Source organism: Cupressus sempervirens, chromosome 2, assembly GCF_028749045.1.
Source record: "Cupressus sempervirens isolate cs-2001-9-10 chromosome 2, ASM2874904v1, whole genome shotgun sequence".
Lineage (NCBI taxonomy): Eukaryota > Viridiplantae > Streptophyta > Pinopsida > Cupressales > Cupressaceae > Cupressus > Cupressus sempervirens.
The window spans coordinates 215,737,200-215,753,549 of record NC_143119.1 but is presented as its reverse complement, the minus strand read 5'-3'; the positions used below and the strand labels follow the sequence as shown (position 1 = coordinate 215,753,549).

Here is a 16,350-nt window from a genome sequence, read left to right as displayed (position 1 = left end):
ATGCTTAATGTGTCATGAAATGTTTTTGCACTCTAACAACCTTGTAAGGATGTGCAAGTCAACCACATAACATTGCTAATATTATGATCTAATATGTTCAAAACTTAAAACAAACTAGAAGACCCAATAATGGATGACATGTTAAGATTATGAAAAATACTAACCTCTCTCATCATACAACTACAAATTTAGAAAATGTGGACCATAATATCAAAATGTCTCCAACAATTAACACTCATTTAAATTATTATATACTAGCAGCTTTAGGGGTGCATGAGTGATTGATTAACAATATCAAAGATCTTGAAAATCATACAAGCATAAAATTCAACTACCACCAGATTATAAAGAAAAAATATTCCCAACCCAAGCTCAAGAACAAAAAGAATAGAACAAAGACCTTCCTTTAAAAAAATTGATAGCACCTTATGAAAAGCTTCATCGCAACCACAAAAATATACCCCTAGAACAAAACACAGAGTGAACGATTTACTTTTACAATTGAATGTTATTAATTGTTTGAACATGTAACACATTAGTAGATTAATGAAACAAATATTTTCGAGAGGAAAACAAATTTCTGTTTTGGTTAAACTATTATTCCTAAAAGATTGAACCCTTGTCGTATAGCTAGTTATTTTATTAATTATTAAAATACTACTATAATAATAAAAAAATCACCACCAATAGCTTATGATAATGTCAATAGAGGATTTTTACTTAAGGTTTTTGAGAGATTTGGTTTTGGAGCAAATTGGGTTAAATGGGTTGCAAGCACCAACATTTATAGTATCATATGAGATGGTTGTGGGAAGTAATGTTCTTTCATTAAGTGGTGAGTTTAGATATGTGCTAAATGTTTGATAATATGTGCATCAATTATGATATGACAATTGAGATGTGTTTCCAGTGTGAGGGCATTTAACCAATAAATCAAAATGAGTACCTTCAAGTTTTAGAACCAATCGTTGGGGTAAGAATGGTGGAGCAAATTGAGCATCTTTTATGGTGTGTGATGTTTGATCATGTACATGTGGAAGCTACTTCCTCGATTAATATTGAGAAATAGAAAAATGGGATCAAAGGTCTAGTGAAGAAAGAACATTTGTATGGGTTGTTGAAAATCAAGACATCTATAATGATCAATGTTGTGATAGGGGTTATTGGGCCTTAGTTTTAGGAGAGGAAAAGGAAATGGTTTGTTAACCTATATGTGATTTCAATAATAATTGCATAGGTCTTGGAGATTATCCAATGCACAGTTGAGGTAAAGTAGATGATATCTGCATTTGATGAAGATTTACTCCTTTGGTTTGGACTCGTTCTAGAATGGGCAATTTTTGGTTTGGGTTTAGATATTACAAAGTGGTTTGTAGATGAGGAGGATGTCAAGCTCTACGGCTTAATATCCTCTTTAAGATGGTGGGGTAGAGTTGAGAAAATTGAATATAGGAGGAAAAATGCAAACTTCTAGGGGGAGTAGAAAAAAGAAATTGCTAGACATGAGTAAAGGACATTGAGGGCAAGGAGGGTGGAGTATTTTTGTATTTGTGCCAAGACATGTGCGAACTATCTTTGGAAGGCATCAAAGGGTGTCTATGTAAGGTGGGCTGAGTGATTAAAAGTACAATTTTGGTTTTTCTAGAAGTTGGGGTTTTTTTTTTAAGGCAACAATGATGAAACGATAGGAAATTTAGGTTTTGGCATGCTGTTGTAGAGGAAGGTCGTGGTCCAAGTCTTGGAGGCACAAGGGAGAAAGCTTGGATGGCGAGGAAAGTTAGATTTTTTGTACTAGAATCTAACTTCAATTTAGTTGAATATTTTCTTTTTTATAGTAATCCAATGTAAGCCAAGAAGGAAAAATTGTAAAGAGGGTATGAGGAAATTCTGATTTTAACTTCTATATAATGTTGATGTGGATAATGGAAGGGTAGATGAATAGGTTTGAAGGATCTGTTTTTTATACACTCAATGTAAGTTGTTACAATATTAATAAAATATATTTCAATATTACCGATCAAAAGAAAAGTCAACAACAAAGATGGAAACAACAATATCCAACATAGTAATTCATAATCATTAGTCAAGTTGACATACTTTAGGCTAAGAGTTGATAACCAAAATCACTTGAGACTTGATTGCAACCCCATTCCTTCTGATGTCAAGGGCTTGTGCCAGGCAATATACAATATTAATCACATGAAATGAAATGAAAAATAACTAGCTAAGAGATATATTAAAAATCATTTCCAATAAAATATTAAGATATTTTATTTAACAAAGATTTCTAGGTCAACAAACTAGAAGAAAACATCAACCCCTAAAAAAAATACATTGAACATAATAGTTAGAAAATACATTGAACTAGGTTTATGTTTTGCATATAAAAAGTTTGTAACCATATTCAGAACATGGTTCTTTGATTCTACACCTTAATGTACTATTCTACATCTCTATTATAAGAGAGTTATAGGAAAATATTTCAAAAAGGATACAATCAAAAATTTGTTAAAAAAATCTAAATGTGAATAATACATAAAAATAATATCCACTTATTCTTCACATTTTTAATTTTTTTGCATAACATTCATTTATTCTTCACTTTTCTATTAACATTGATTAATTAATTTAAATTAAATACTCACTAGTTTGTAAAATACTTTTACCAAAAATTAGAAGGAAAATATACATTAAAGCAACTGCAAATTTAGATAAAGTCAATACAATACTAAGGTAGGTACTAAGTAAATACAACACTTAAGACAGCTCCAGCTCCTCCAATTAATACATATTTTGATTTTTTTTTGTTATTTTTCTTATTTAAAAAATAGTTTAGAAATTGAAAATAAAGTTCACCAAACTGAACTTTAGACTTTTGAATTGTATCTAAATCAAAAATTTATTGTAGGAATATATAATGAAAGCATTAGTTCCTTATCTAGGGACTAATAACTTGGTATATTTTTTACATCCTAACCTTTTCTCAAATGAATAATAATTTTGTAATTAAAAATTAATTTAGTTTGACTTTTTTTAATTAAGTGATCATACAAGGTATGATTCCCTGCAATTAATGCATATTTTAATTTTTTGTTTATTTTTCTTATTTAAAAAATAATTCAAGAAATTAAAAATGAATTTCACCAAACTAAACTTTAGACTTTTGAATTGTTTCTAAATCAAAAATTAATTGCAAAATTGTCTAATAAAAGCATTAGTTCTCTGTCTAGAGACTAATAACTTGGTGTATTTTTTACATCCTAACTTTTTCTCAAATGAATAATAATTTTGTAATTAAAATTTAATTTAGTTTTTTTTTTCAATAAAGTGATCATACAAAGTATGATTCTTTAAATTATCACTTAAAGAATGTAATGTTACAATATCAGAGGTTTTATTCTACTTTTTAAATTCTACTTCAATCTAAATGAATTATTTAAACCAGAAAGATAAATTTAAAAATATCTCAATATATGACTAGTTTAATCTTACGAATCGCCAAAGCAATTGCACTCATGAGAATATAGACCAGCCTTTTTCAGCACTAATGTGCCTTATTCCTCTTAAGAAAATTGGTATTTGGAATAGAAAATTTATCTTACTCAATGTGCACCGAAGAAGTATCCACTCCACTTTTAAATCGAGAAAGGTGATATGGATATTACGCACCCACAAATACTCAAACTTCCATACACCCAGATAAGAAATAACTCCTCTTTTAGAGGCTATGGCTATTACACATCATGAATTATCACTCCACTTTGAAAGAGGATGTGCAGATTGCACACTATTTATCATATGCTAACGCGTCACATTAGATAACGAAGAATTACAAGACAACTCCAATTATGAGACATATTGACTCCTGTTAGAACAAAGTTAGTCACAGGAAAATGAACCATTCCATAAAAATGATAGGTATGGCCAAAAAAAAAAACCACAAGTCAAAGTGATGGTGATAATTTGGAAACCCGCTGATGATCTCAGGGCCTGATGTGTGGAATTGAAGTAACATGAAACACGCGATAAAATTTCCCTAGTCCAGACATGCAAGGAAGAGACGTCACAGTAACTACAATATCTCTAGGAGGTTGGCACTTGCAACAACCTCACAAGATAGAGAGTACGCCCACATATCCTTTCTATAAAAGACCACCCTTCCTTAAACCCAATAAACAGAAGCTACAATTTTGCAACAACAAAACCTGGAAACAAGATAGCACCAGCATCATATTGAAGGTATAGAACAGTAGCTGGCATCTGCAACATTATGCAAGGAATGATGAAACCTATCAAAAGCATACCATCTAAGCACACAAACAGTAACATGCTAATTTTAGTCCTTGCAGAACCACTTCTGATCTTTTCCTACACATGGAGCACAAGGCATAATTCCCTTCCTCCATATTTCTAGCTGTAAGATATAATGGATCCACTAAATTGTCACAAATAAAATATAAGCACATTTTTGCCGATTTGTTCAAATCCATACATTTGAGTATTTTACGATCTTGAACATATTGGCATTTCCTATATACTGAATTGCCTCAAAACTGACAATGCATACTTATCAAACATTGTGACATGTAAAGAAAGCCTGAGCATGTTGCCGTGGAAAAGCATGCTTGATTTAGTTATAAAGTTCAAAGTTTTCCCACCAAATTTAAGAGCGCTACAACAGTCGATTCATCACAAAGATGTTTGTCAGTATTCTCTAACATCATAGTACTTGCTTTTATAAAATTAGAAAAAATTATAAGGCATGAAACGGTTACAAATGGCTCCCACATGCATGTTGATACCTGACAAGACAATGAATTAAAGCAAACATACATATCTTAATTGGAAAAATTTTATAGTGTCTCAACAATAAGTTTTAATTCCAATATATTACTGGGCAAAGATTGCCATGATGCTCCAAAAATACATAATTGTTTCACACTATATTGCTCAAAATATACCCATCGTGTAAGACAGCTCTGCTGCCAGTACTAAATATCTTATACCTGACAAGACAACGAATTAGAGCAAACAAACATATCTTATTTGGACAATTTTTATAGATTGAGTCTCAACAATAAGCTTTAATTCTAATATATTACTGAGCAAAGATTGCCATGATGCTCCAAAAATACATTAATGTTTCACTATATTGCTCGAAATATTCCCATCGTGTAAGACAGCTCTGCTGCCAGTACTAAATTATCCATTAGGATTCCATAGAGTGAAAGAATCAGAATTGTTAAAACTGGAACCACTTAAGCCACATTAATTGTACTCTAAATAAAACAAGCATTAAAAGGCACCCCACATTGATGGAAAACTGCTTCTAAATCAAGTTGATCCATTACGTAAAGGATTTGGACATTCCTTAATATGCGTTATGGCATCATGCAGCTCCTCAAGATCCTCCAAGCATATTCTCTTAAGTCGTAAATGATTTCTGATGTTTTCTATCTGATTGCTCAATTGTTTACCTGCCCAATTCTGACCCTCCGGTGTTTCAGACAGGCATTTTGACAACCTTGGGGCTGGTTGAGCTATCCAGCGTCTATTATTTAGTTTTACTTCATTCAGCCTGCAAACAAAAGTAAATTCAGAGATGTTGGAAACCATCCTGTAATCATTATTCAAGACCATTAAAACAGAATTAATAATAGAGAGCAATGACTAATTAGAAAGATTGTATCTTATACTTTTCCAATATCTTTGGTATGTTACGACTCTCTGAAATACAAAAGCATGCATCAACAGCATCATCTTCCCTCATCTGCAAGCTCTCCACATTACCATATGACATACATATTTTATGCACATCATTTAAAGGCATCTCCGGATCCAAATTGGTGATCCGAACAACAGTTGTAACTGGAAAATCAACGCGGCATACTGATAAATGTTTCCCATTGACTATAACCCAACGATCAGATAGAGCTCTCTCTTTATCTTCTGTAGTCTACAGAGTTTCAGAAAATCAATTTGAAATCAATTATGCACACACACACACACACACACACAAAATAATATTGCACAAAATCAAGGTACCTTGAATTCAATATGACAGCCACGCATTCCACCAGTGCCAGCTCTAAAGGAACAGCCAACAATATTTCCATATACAGAGAATGTTTTCCTTATATCAAGAATGCTGATGCCATGTGGAATGTACTCAATACAAACAGACTTTTCTCCATGAATTGAATCTGGCTCTGTAACTTGATTAAAAGGTTTCTGCTTCATGGCCACTTCTTCCCTCTTTTCCTTCTCCACTTTCTCTTTCATGGCCACTTCTTCCTTCTTTTGCTTCTCAACTTTCTGTTTCATGGACACATCTTCCTTCTTTTCCTTCTCTTCTTTCTGCCTCATGGCTGCTTCCTTCTTTTCCTTCTCTTCTTTCTGCCTCGTGGCTGCTTCCTTATTTTCCTTCTCTTCTTTCTGCGTCATCGCCGCTTCCTTCTTCTCCTTATGTTCTTCCTGCTTCATGGCCACTTCCTTCTTTCCCTTATCTTCTCTCAGATTACCCTCTAAAACAAACTTCATTATTTTGGTCTCTGGACAACTTAACCTCTTTGCTTTAGATATAAGATAATCTCTTTTGCTAGCAAATTTTTCCCTTTCTGGAAATTTCTTCTTAGAGGAGTCGCTGTCCCGTGCCACTAGTACTTCGGTCTGCTGGAAATCAAGACCACCTGTCAAACTTCCAATCAAGTGGAATGTGGATCTGGGGAAGATTAGAACAAATATTATTCATGTCCTTGTATAACTTGTAGTTGCAACTTGTTTATCCATGACATCTTTGACAGCATGGACAATATTGAAAAATTAATTCACTGTGCAACACTATTTTTTTGTATTAAAGATGACATGATTGCAAAGATAAATGGAAGAGGCAAGCGGATTAAAAGAAAAGGACATGATTGGCTTGAAAGTTAACACTAGACTGCAATCTAGGCAGAGAAATGGGTGGAGGGGTAAACTACAACATTCAGCTGTGTATAGCATACCCCAACTGAGGCCAAGTGCAAACTGTGTGAAAATTTGACAGAAGAGATACCCTCAATTGTGGCATCTAGGCTGCAAGATACCTACAAAGGGCATTTACAAATAAATAAATAAACTATTGTCCAGGTATATTAGAAAGCACTAACAGAACATTCGCCAAGACATTACAATTCCCATTCACTTATCATAAAAATGGTTAAAAGCTACAAGCTTGAGAACATGTATGTACTTGAACACTATTTTGCGTTACTACTGCTGGAGAAATCATCAGAATTACGGAGAAATGAATGAACAAATGAAGAGGACAATGACAGAAAGAGCTAGGGAAAATAGATTTTCATGATAATTGTTACAAGGAATAAACTGCAAAAGAATTCCTACAAGGAAGATCAGTACCATTCTTGCATCAGAAACTGCAGAAATTTGTTGCTCTTTATCTGGGCTCAAAATCCTGTTAATGCAAGTTGATAAATTTTTACGTTCTGAGTCTACACCAGGATTATCCAGTTCAGCAAAAGCATCCCACTCTTTACTCTTGTAGTTCTCTACAAGCATATTAAGATGATTTGGAGAAAGAGCTAGTGGATTGTTCAAAATCTGACCATCTCTGCCAGGAACCCGAGGCAAAACTTTCCTAGAACTATCCCAGCCAGCCGTTCTGTTTGGGGCTTGGCTTTCAGATGATATATTACCAATATTTTTAGTTTCCACTTGCACCTTTGTAAAATTTGCTTTCATGAACCAATCATCTGCCTGTCCATGCTGCTTCTGAGTGTCTGATGTGTTCGTCATGTTATTCAAACTGGGCACTGTTTGTGTCTGTGTTGAATGGCTGGAATAGAACAAGACATATTCAGACATAAGGACAATGGCCAAATGTATATATTCTGAATAAATACTAAAGAAAAATATTTGCAAATTTTAGGAGGAAGCTTTGTTCAAATGTTTTGTATGTCATTAACTTACATACATGTCTACTTATCTGCCAGATTTCTTGAATTTTTTTGCATGCCATTAACTTTATACATGTATACTTATCTGCCACTTGCGACTTGCCTTTAACCTCCGCCTAAAACATGTAGAAGCCTTACTTGATCATAGATTTAAGTAACTCGAATGGATTAAAAGTGGAAAAATAGTTGGCTATAATGGCATAGAGCGAAGCAAAGATGACATGGGTGAAGTTCTATCATTGGGCATGGATGAAAGGAACGTGTTCATCAGATGGAATCATCTAAGATAGAAACCAGACAAAAGGATGAAGATTATACCGAGGAATCACATCATTCACAAAATCTTATGCTGTATGAGATATCTTCTTGGTTAGTAATACTAAATTATAACCTTGTTTCCAAGCTTCAACACTTACTATCTCCTGGGACCCTAGTTTAAAATGTCTGTGAAAGAGCTTGACATCCTATGAATTCAAGATATGTGTTACATGCTCTTTATGGCACTGTCGCATCCCTTATTTCACCTATTAATAAAAACAAATTATCGTGTTTGTTGAATAAATTCTATGTTCTAATGATATTGGTATTATTAAAATGGATGTTAATGATGTTGATAACTAATAAGGACAGTTTCATTTTCTCTATTTATCCGAGCATTATATACCTGCAGCCTGATTTAGAGTGATAGATATATTTATTTATTTTTATTTTTTGTCTGATTTCACTTTCGTGATGACACACTTGACTAATAGTCATAGTTATATTTTGCATTTACGATCTCGGATTAACTACCACTTACTAGTTTGCAGTGTATACAAGACATCTATTCTAACCCTCACAAAGGAAATTCCTGGAGGGAGGGCATCATACAGGAGGCTATGTTGGCATGCTAAGCTTACCGAGAAACATCACATTCTTGCATTAGCTTTTATCTAGTCAATTTTATATGCCTATAAGTATTATATTTGATCACCGGTTGTTGGATGTCAAAATAATTAAATCATAGGTTTCAATTCAATAAAAAATCAAAATGATGAAATTAAGCAATGGACACTAATATTTAATTAAGGTGTTTATGAGGATAAGGATAAATGTTTTGGTTTACGTACGATTGTTAAATATACAAAGGGGAAAAGCTAAAATGATAAAAACCAAGTCCTGCGAATTGATATCATTTATTTTGGTTTTATATTTTTAATTTATTTTTCTTATTTTACTTAATTAATTGTTTTATCCCTAGGTCTAGTATGTAGTTGATATTTGGCATCATAGGCATTCCAACTTCATGTCACTAAAAGGTGATAGCTAAAAACAGAATAATTACAATTGCTTGGTTATAAAGTTCAAATAGTCCTAGAAACTTAATTTACAATATGGCATATTATGTTCGCTGAGTAGTTGACAGCTTGACAGTTTAGGAATAAGCATAGTTCCATGCAGTTTCCTCATTCGGGGACAGGATAGCAAGTTTTGTGGATGTGATCTAAGTCACAAGGTTCGAGTTTGAGTTCGACAACTATAAAGTTCGGATGAAATTCGGCAAGTCAAAGAAATTGGGAAAAAAAATCAACATTAGATTCGCCTTATGTAAATTTTTAAAAAAAAATGTTTATGCTAATTATTATTATATTTTTACGAGCTTCATGCAAAGAACGTTTCAATTCGAACCTACAAAACAAAACATCTCTCCATGTCCAACAATATATCCAATAAATTATCGAAATAGTTTGACATCACAAAATAGATTTGAAATCATTACAAAAAGATATCACATTTATAAGAATAAAGCCATAATAAACATGTGAAATCATGATTACAAAGATACTTTTTTGTCAAAAAGATATGAAGATGATTTTTTTCAAAAAGTTAGAGTCAAAAGTCAATACTATAAAACTTCAAAAAAGTTCCATGTCATGAAGAGCACTTGGCTGATATGCTGTAGAATCATCATCAGTATCACTACTCAATTCATCATCCAAAAAAACAGGTTCCTCAATAGCTCCAGTTGCCATGTCTTCTAAAGTTCCTTGTTGTGAAGAAGAAGTGGAGTCCTTCACTGATTTGTTCATGAGCAATTTCAAATTGCTGCAAACATAGACAATGTCATGCCCAAACTACGAGGGCAAAAACACACAAATATTTTTTTTTTTTTTACTAAATTAATAATTATAATGCTTTAAGATGAAATAATTGAGATAACATTTTACGTACAGTTTCTCTACATTATGTCTTAAGATTATAACATGAGGACGATTACATCGTTAAGCTATTAAAACTTTTGTGATAAGATTGATATCGATCATTAATTTAAACAGATTGTTAATTAGTCTACTAAAATATGATACATGGGACTAACCATCTTAATTAAACCCATTAATATTTACATCTAATACTAACTATCTTTTACAAAGTTATTTTAATAAATCAATTTATTAAAACCAAATTAACAAGATTCTATTTAATACTAACATCTCTAAAATCTAAAATTGATCTAACCGTGCACAAACTGAATGCCTGAACTTTAAATAGCACTTAACTTAATAATTCAAATAAAATTAAAACTATCTAATTAAAACATGAAATTTATCTAATATTAATAAAGAGATATAAATGAAATTTAAACAACATAACTTTAACAATTTACAATTTAAACTAATTTAAAACTAAATACTAAAACAATATTCAAACTAATACAATTAAATCTAATATAACTAACTAAAATGAATAACTAAAACTAATTACTAACTATTCTAAGATCTAACACTATCTTATTTAAACATTTAATAAAACACAAATTTAAATAACAAATAAATTAACTCACATAATTAACTAAAACTAAACTTATTTTTAACATTACATAAAACACAATTTAAATTTAATAAACTACCCATTAAACCTACTAACCCAAACCTATACCCTAACCCCCTACATGCCTACCCCCACTAGCCCTTGCGCAAGCGCTATCCTTGGGACAGCGCTCTGCCCCAAAAAGCCTACGCAGGTCTCTTTTAAGGGTGGGCGTTCAGCAAGGTAAGGAACAAGTTTATAAGATTTATGCATACCTTACTTTTTTATAAAACAAAGGAACTAATAACTGCATTGATCTCCCACCTAAGAATGAGGACAGCGCACCAAGCAAGGTGGTGAGGATGGGATGTGGTGACAGGTGACGTCACCCTCCCATCATGGCAATTTGACTTGCCAAAACAAAACTAATTTTTTTAAAATAAACCAAAACTGACGTCCATCATTGCCAATGGTAATGCAATAACTCAAAAAGTTTTATAGGTGAGAAAGAGATATTCTTTTGAATTTTTCCTTTGTTAATCTAACATGTATATTAATGTTCTTTTCTTTTTTTCTATTTTGTTTTAAATCAAAATTTAAAAAAAAGAATAAACGGGGGAGAATATTCTCTGTTGCAAAGAAGCATATAAATTTTCTCCCATACAAAAGGCAGAGAGTTTTACTCTCTTGCAACATTTTTTTTTTTTTGAAATTTTCTAAGTGTAGATTTAAAGTCATGTATTTTTTTTTCAAGGTGTATAATTGGAATAGAATTAAACATAGATTTAGCCATTGACACAATAATGCAAGTTTGATTAATATCCAATAATCATAAAAACTAAATCTACATGAATGAACATAAATTTCCATTTTCAACATATATGAACAACTTGATATATTGCCAAATTGAACATCATCATTATTTCCATCCTATTTTGAGATTCAACCATCTAAATTTAAAATTTACAATTAAATCACATAACAAGCAATTATCCTCAACACCAATTTTATTGGCAAACCTGTTTCAAAGGCTCAGCCGGGAAAGAATCAGGAAGAAAACCCGGCTTCGTTACCAATTACAACAAGGTTTAAAATACAATTTACAATAGGATCTCAATCCCAAATTTCAACAATTAAATCAAATTTTCTTCATGATCATAATCAAGGGATTTATAATGTTTTCTGCAACTCATTTCTAGAACCATGGAGGCAACAAAATCTGATCAGGTGACCAAAAGCATGAACAAGAACAATTCAAAACATGTATATTTATACAAGGTTTTCACAACAAGATCTACAATAAATCAACACTAGGAAAAGGTGGATTCTTCCAACTAGGAGACGTCGAGCACAACACCAAATCAGATGCCCAATCGGGGCTATTAATCAAGAACTTCCGTTCTTCCATTTAGAAATGCCATACTCATACGAGGTTTTTGCTGACGGGTAAGGGCCCATAACACCCTACCCTTTCTCCCTCTTCTCATCCTGAGAAGAGACTCTACACTGGTTGGAGTCCAACTAAACAGACCTTTCCCAAAATTGGTCACTTCTGCCCTCTCCAAAGGTGAGTAATACCAAAACACCCATACAAGAAAACTCTCAAAAATTGCAAACAATAAACATGAAAGGGAAACATCCAAAATAACATGGTTTTCAAATCTTCCCAACATACCCACAAACATACAAATATTGAAACAACAACAAGGTAGCATAAGCATGAAACAAACAAGAAAACTAAATAAGGGAGATGAGAATTTCCTACCTTCACAAGGAGGTAATGGCAATGAACAAATTTGAGTAGAGTTTCCACTTCCTTCCTTCAATCTTCAAGAACTCCTCTCTAAATGTAGAGATTGGGTAACCACCTCCACAAGTCCAAGAAGGGCCTCTAAATAGGCCTCCAATTCAACCACCCAAGGGCTCAATAACTACCCCCACCCACTTGCAATTCTAGAAACTCCTAACTCAACCTACACTATGGTTAAACCCCAAGTGAAGATGAGGTGAGGTAACACAAGATACCCATGGTCAATTTTCGCACAAAGGCAAAAAGAGACTTTTTGAGTGACCTCAAAAGTCAATAAAAAGGGCTTAGGGGTTGGAAAAGACCCCTAACCCATACCCATACCCTTTGGGTATAATAATATCAAGTTTTAAGCCTTAGGAAAGAGGTTTAGAGCCAAATAAAGTCTAGGAATAAAATAGGTCCATCTAACTACTCTAACTTGCAGATTAAACACTAATCCGGATTAAGGGATGACTAACTTCGATTAAGAACCTAATTAGCAAACTAACACCAACTAAACCAACTTGGGTCCAAAGGTTAAACAACTAACCCTAAACAGCACACTGAAGCACATAAACATTTCACGAGTGTCAAGCGACACTGAAAGAACATAATTACGAACAACAAGGTCTCCAAAATTAGCACAAGGAGATCAGTTATGTTCCTCCGTAGGGTTTCTCGGCTAAATATCTGCACACTCATTGCACACATCAGTAGTCCCGTAAAATCACATGTACATAAATGTATACGTATCAGAAATTCACGTAAATTAAAACATACATCAATAAGGGTTTCTTCATCCTGCTTAATTCTTAATCATTTAAAATCTCTTAAATCAAAGTCTCAATCTTACATTTATTGATTTCATCAACATACATATACATGAAACATTAAATGACGATCATCAAATATATCTGAAAGTAACATCACACAACATGAAATAATAAAGTATGTTCTAAGCATCAGATAATGTCTCGACATCTCGAGTCGTGAATATCAAAATAATAGTAATGTATCACTATGCTACAATGGGTCAGGGCGAGGCCTCACAGACAAGATCCCCCGACTTTTCGGATAGCAACTTGTTCTTCTTTTTAGAAAGGATGTGGTCGAAGCAACTCATGTTCCTCTCATGGGTTGATGAACTTGCTACCTGATTCAATACTCTAATGGAAACGCACTGTAGTTTAGGAGATTGTGCCCCATAGCTCATCTACCATCTATACCCAATTACCTCAGCTCGTGTCAAGTCATATTGTGTTGCTTCCATTCCAAACATCCCTTTGACTTTCTTGTAACTCACACATTGTGTTGTTTCCATTCCAAACATCCCTTCTAGTTTCTTCTAACTCTAAAATTGGTCTCTAATTAGAGCTGCAGCATCTCAATCTCACTCATACTTGCTAATGGCATCATAAAGCCTTGCATTAATTTCACAATCAGTTTGTCTATCAATAGATTCCTTACAAAATAACTTGGGCTCCAAATAGCAAATTTTTACATGTAAAGGTGTGTGCATCATTTTCCACTTGGAATCGATAGCTTCATGTACTCTACTCAAAGTAACGAGAATCAAAATCGGCAAGGCAGAATTGAATCACAAATCGGCCATGAATTGGCAAATTAAAAAAACCCTTGAACATAAATGATAAATCCATCACATACGTTACACAAAATGTAAATTGTAGCTCAAGTAAATAGAAATCATAGGATCATAATGAGTCAAATCATAAAATGTATGTAAGATAAAGATCCATAAGACATCAAATCATAATGTATGTAAGATTAAGATCCATCAAAATTATGTCTATTAGAATCTGTAAACAAAATGAAAAAATAAGGCTCTAGTTCAAGCCTCATCATCATCCTCAAGCTTGGTCCCAGCCTCAACCTCCGAGTATCTTGTCTTCTTTCTACAAAGGCGTCTACGTTAGGTCCTAGAGGACTGCTAAGCCATAGCCCCTACATGTAAGATGGGCTCACAAACATCACTAGGGCATGTGTCTGTGCATGTACGTGTGCGTCTGCCAGTGCCTAAGCGTGCTCTAGCAACCTCCTTTGCCATGGCCACAACGTCAACCTCTCTATCTACTTAGTCAACCTACTCATGGTCTGCCTCAGTGAAGACTAGATCCACAGCCTCAGTGAGCCACTCTGATTCTGGATCAATCTCCTCTAGAATAACCGGAGAGGAATCAACACCCAAAATTTGTCTGATCCTAAGATAGGTTGTAATGAACAAAGACAAGATCATTCAACCTTTGCACAGACAACCTATTTCTCGTCTTTGGTGCTTGTTGGTTGCAAACCTGTGTTTTTTCTTTTCTCTTCTTCTCTCTCACTTTTCCTCTCTTTTACTCATGCTAAACAATTAGAAGGCCCTTTAGGGTTAAAACAAAGAGGAAAGGCAAAAAAAATTTTTAAAAGATGTGTTATTTTTTTTAATTTGACTTGACTTTTTATCAAGCCGCACGGGCCGATTTCTCGTGATTCATGTTGGCAAATTTTGTGATTCATGGCAATGAAATCACCGATCTGGTTTAACGATTCAAAAAAATCAGGAAGCCCAAATCAAATCGCCTATTTGGCGATTCATGTGATTTTTGGGCGATTCTCGTTACTATGACTCTACTTCTACATTTTCCAGTGCCTAAAGGGACTCTTTATAATGGTCCATGCTTTGATAAAGTTTATCAAGGTAAGGAGTGTCACCATCCACGATACGAAGAACATCAATAATTGGCCCACATATACTCAAAACCTTTTCTCTGCTTTCCCAAAAAGTGTTGTTTATAACGATTTGCTCCATGTTCTTCTCCTTAGCACTTTTAGAAAGTGCTAAATTTTCCCACTCATTAGAGCAAATCAAAAATCTCAAAGATGTTTTCTCTTCAATCACTCTTCTCAAAGTGATATGAAATGAGGCAAACCTTGTGTCACAAGGCCTCAACAAGTCCCTAGATGTATGTTGCCTATAAAGACTCGATGTGAGACGATGACTTCAAATGAAATTTGCAACTGCTCTCTCTTTATAAATTGCTTTATGTATCCATGGGAACTTGGCCAAGTCATGAAGCAACAAATCCAAACAATGGGTTGCACATGGGCTCCAATAAATCTTAGGGTACTTCTGTACAATTAGCTTCCCAACTCCCAGACAATTTGTTGCACTATCAATAACCACCTGAACCACATTTTTCACCCCTACTTCATTAATGGCTTCCTTTAATATCTGAAAAATATACTCTAACGTTTTCTTTTGGTTATCATGCCAATCACTTTCAAGAACACAACACCTTCAAGGGAAGCCACTAAAACATTAATCAATGGCCTCTAACATACATCTGACCATCCATCATCCATCATCCAATATAGTGCAACTTGTTGCCTCTCAAGAGGCTTTGATCTTGGCTAACTTTCCTATCACTCTGTCTTTGGACCTCTCTAAAAGAGTTATCTCGAAAGCCTTTGAAGATGGAGATGTGTAACCTTTGCCAAACTCTACAATTTTTGAAATTGTACTATGGAAATGGGGATTTCTTGCTGAATTGAACAGAATAGCACTTGTATAAAAATAATCAAGCCAGGCATTATCCACCTATTGTCTCTCTATTCGTTTGCAAAAGTTGTTTAATGTTCAACTTTGTTTTGTTGCACCAATGGCTATAGACTTGATTAAAGTAGAAAAAGACATCATAGATGTGAACCTAGACACATCCTCTTGAATTCTTTATTTTTTTGGTATCTTTTTCAGGTCAACTTCATTAAAAAGGGTTAGTGCTCTCTCTATATCAGCTCTCATTTCATGAGTCGCATTCG

The 16,350-nt window shown here is 33.7% G+C and overlaps 1 protein-coding gene across 4 annotated transcripts in view; it reads right to left on the bottom strand.

Moving 5' to 3' along the window:
• Window positions 1–5,022: 5,022 nt before the first annotated feature.
• The window catches only part of LOC149571805 (sucrose-phosphatase-like protein), a 76,273-nt gene continuing 64,945 nt past the window's right edge, over window positions 5,023–16,350 (bottom strand). The window contains exons 1-5 of one of the 4 annotated variants that reach the window (XM_089813223.1): window positions 12,508–13,045; window positions 7,399–7,834; window positions 6,046–6,669; window positions 5,697–5,956; window positions 5,023–5,578 (exon numbers count right to left, since the gene is read on the bottom strand). In XM_089813223.1, coding sequence (XP_089669349.1) covers window positions 5,335–5,578; window positions 5,697–5,956; window positions 6,046–6,669; window positions 7,399–7,794 — 1,524 coding nt within the window. In that variant the 5' untranslated portion in view covers window positions 7,795–7,834; window positions 12,508–13,045 and the 3' untranslated portion in view covers window positions 5,023–5,334. Of the gene's footprint in view, window positions 5,579–5,696; window positions 5,957–6,045; window positions 6,673–7,398; window positions 7,835–12,507; window positions 13,046–16,350 lie in introns of those variants that run through there. The other 3 variants (XM_089813221.1, XM_089813219.1, XM_089813220.1) reach the window with 3 other exon arrangements.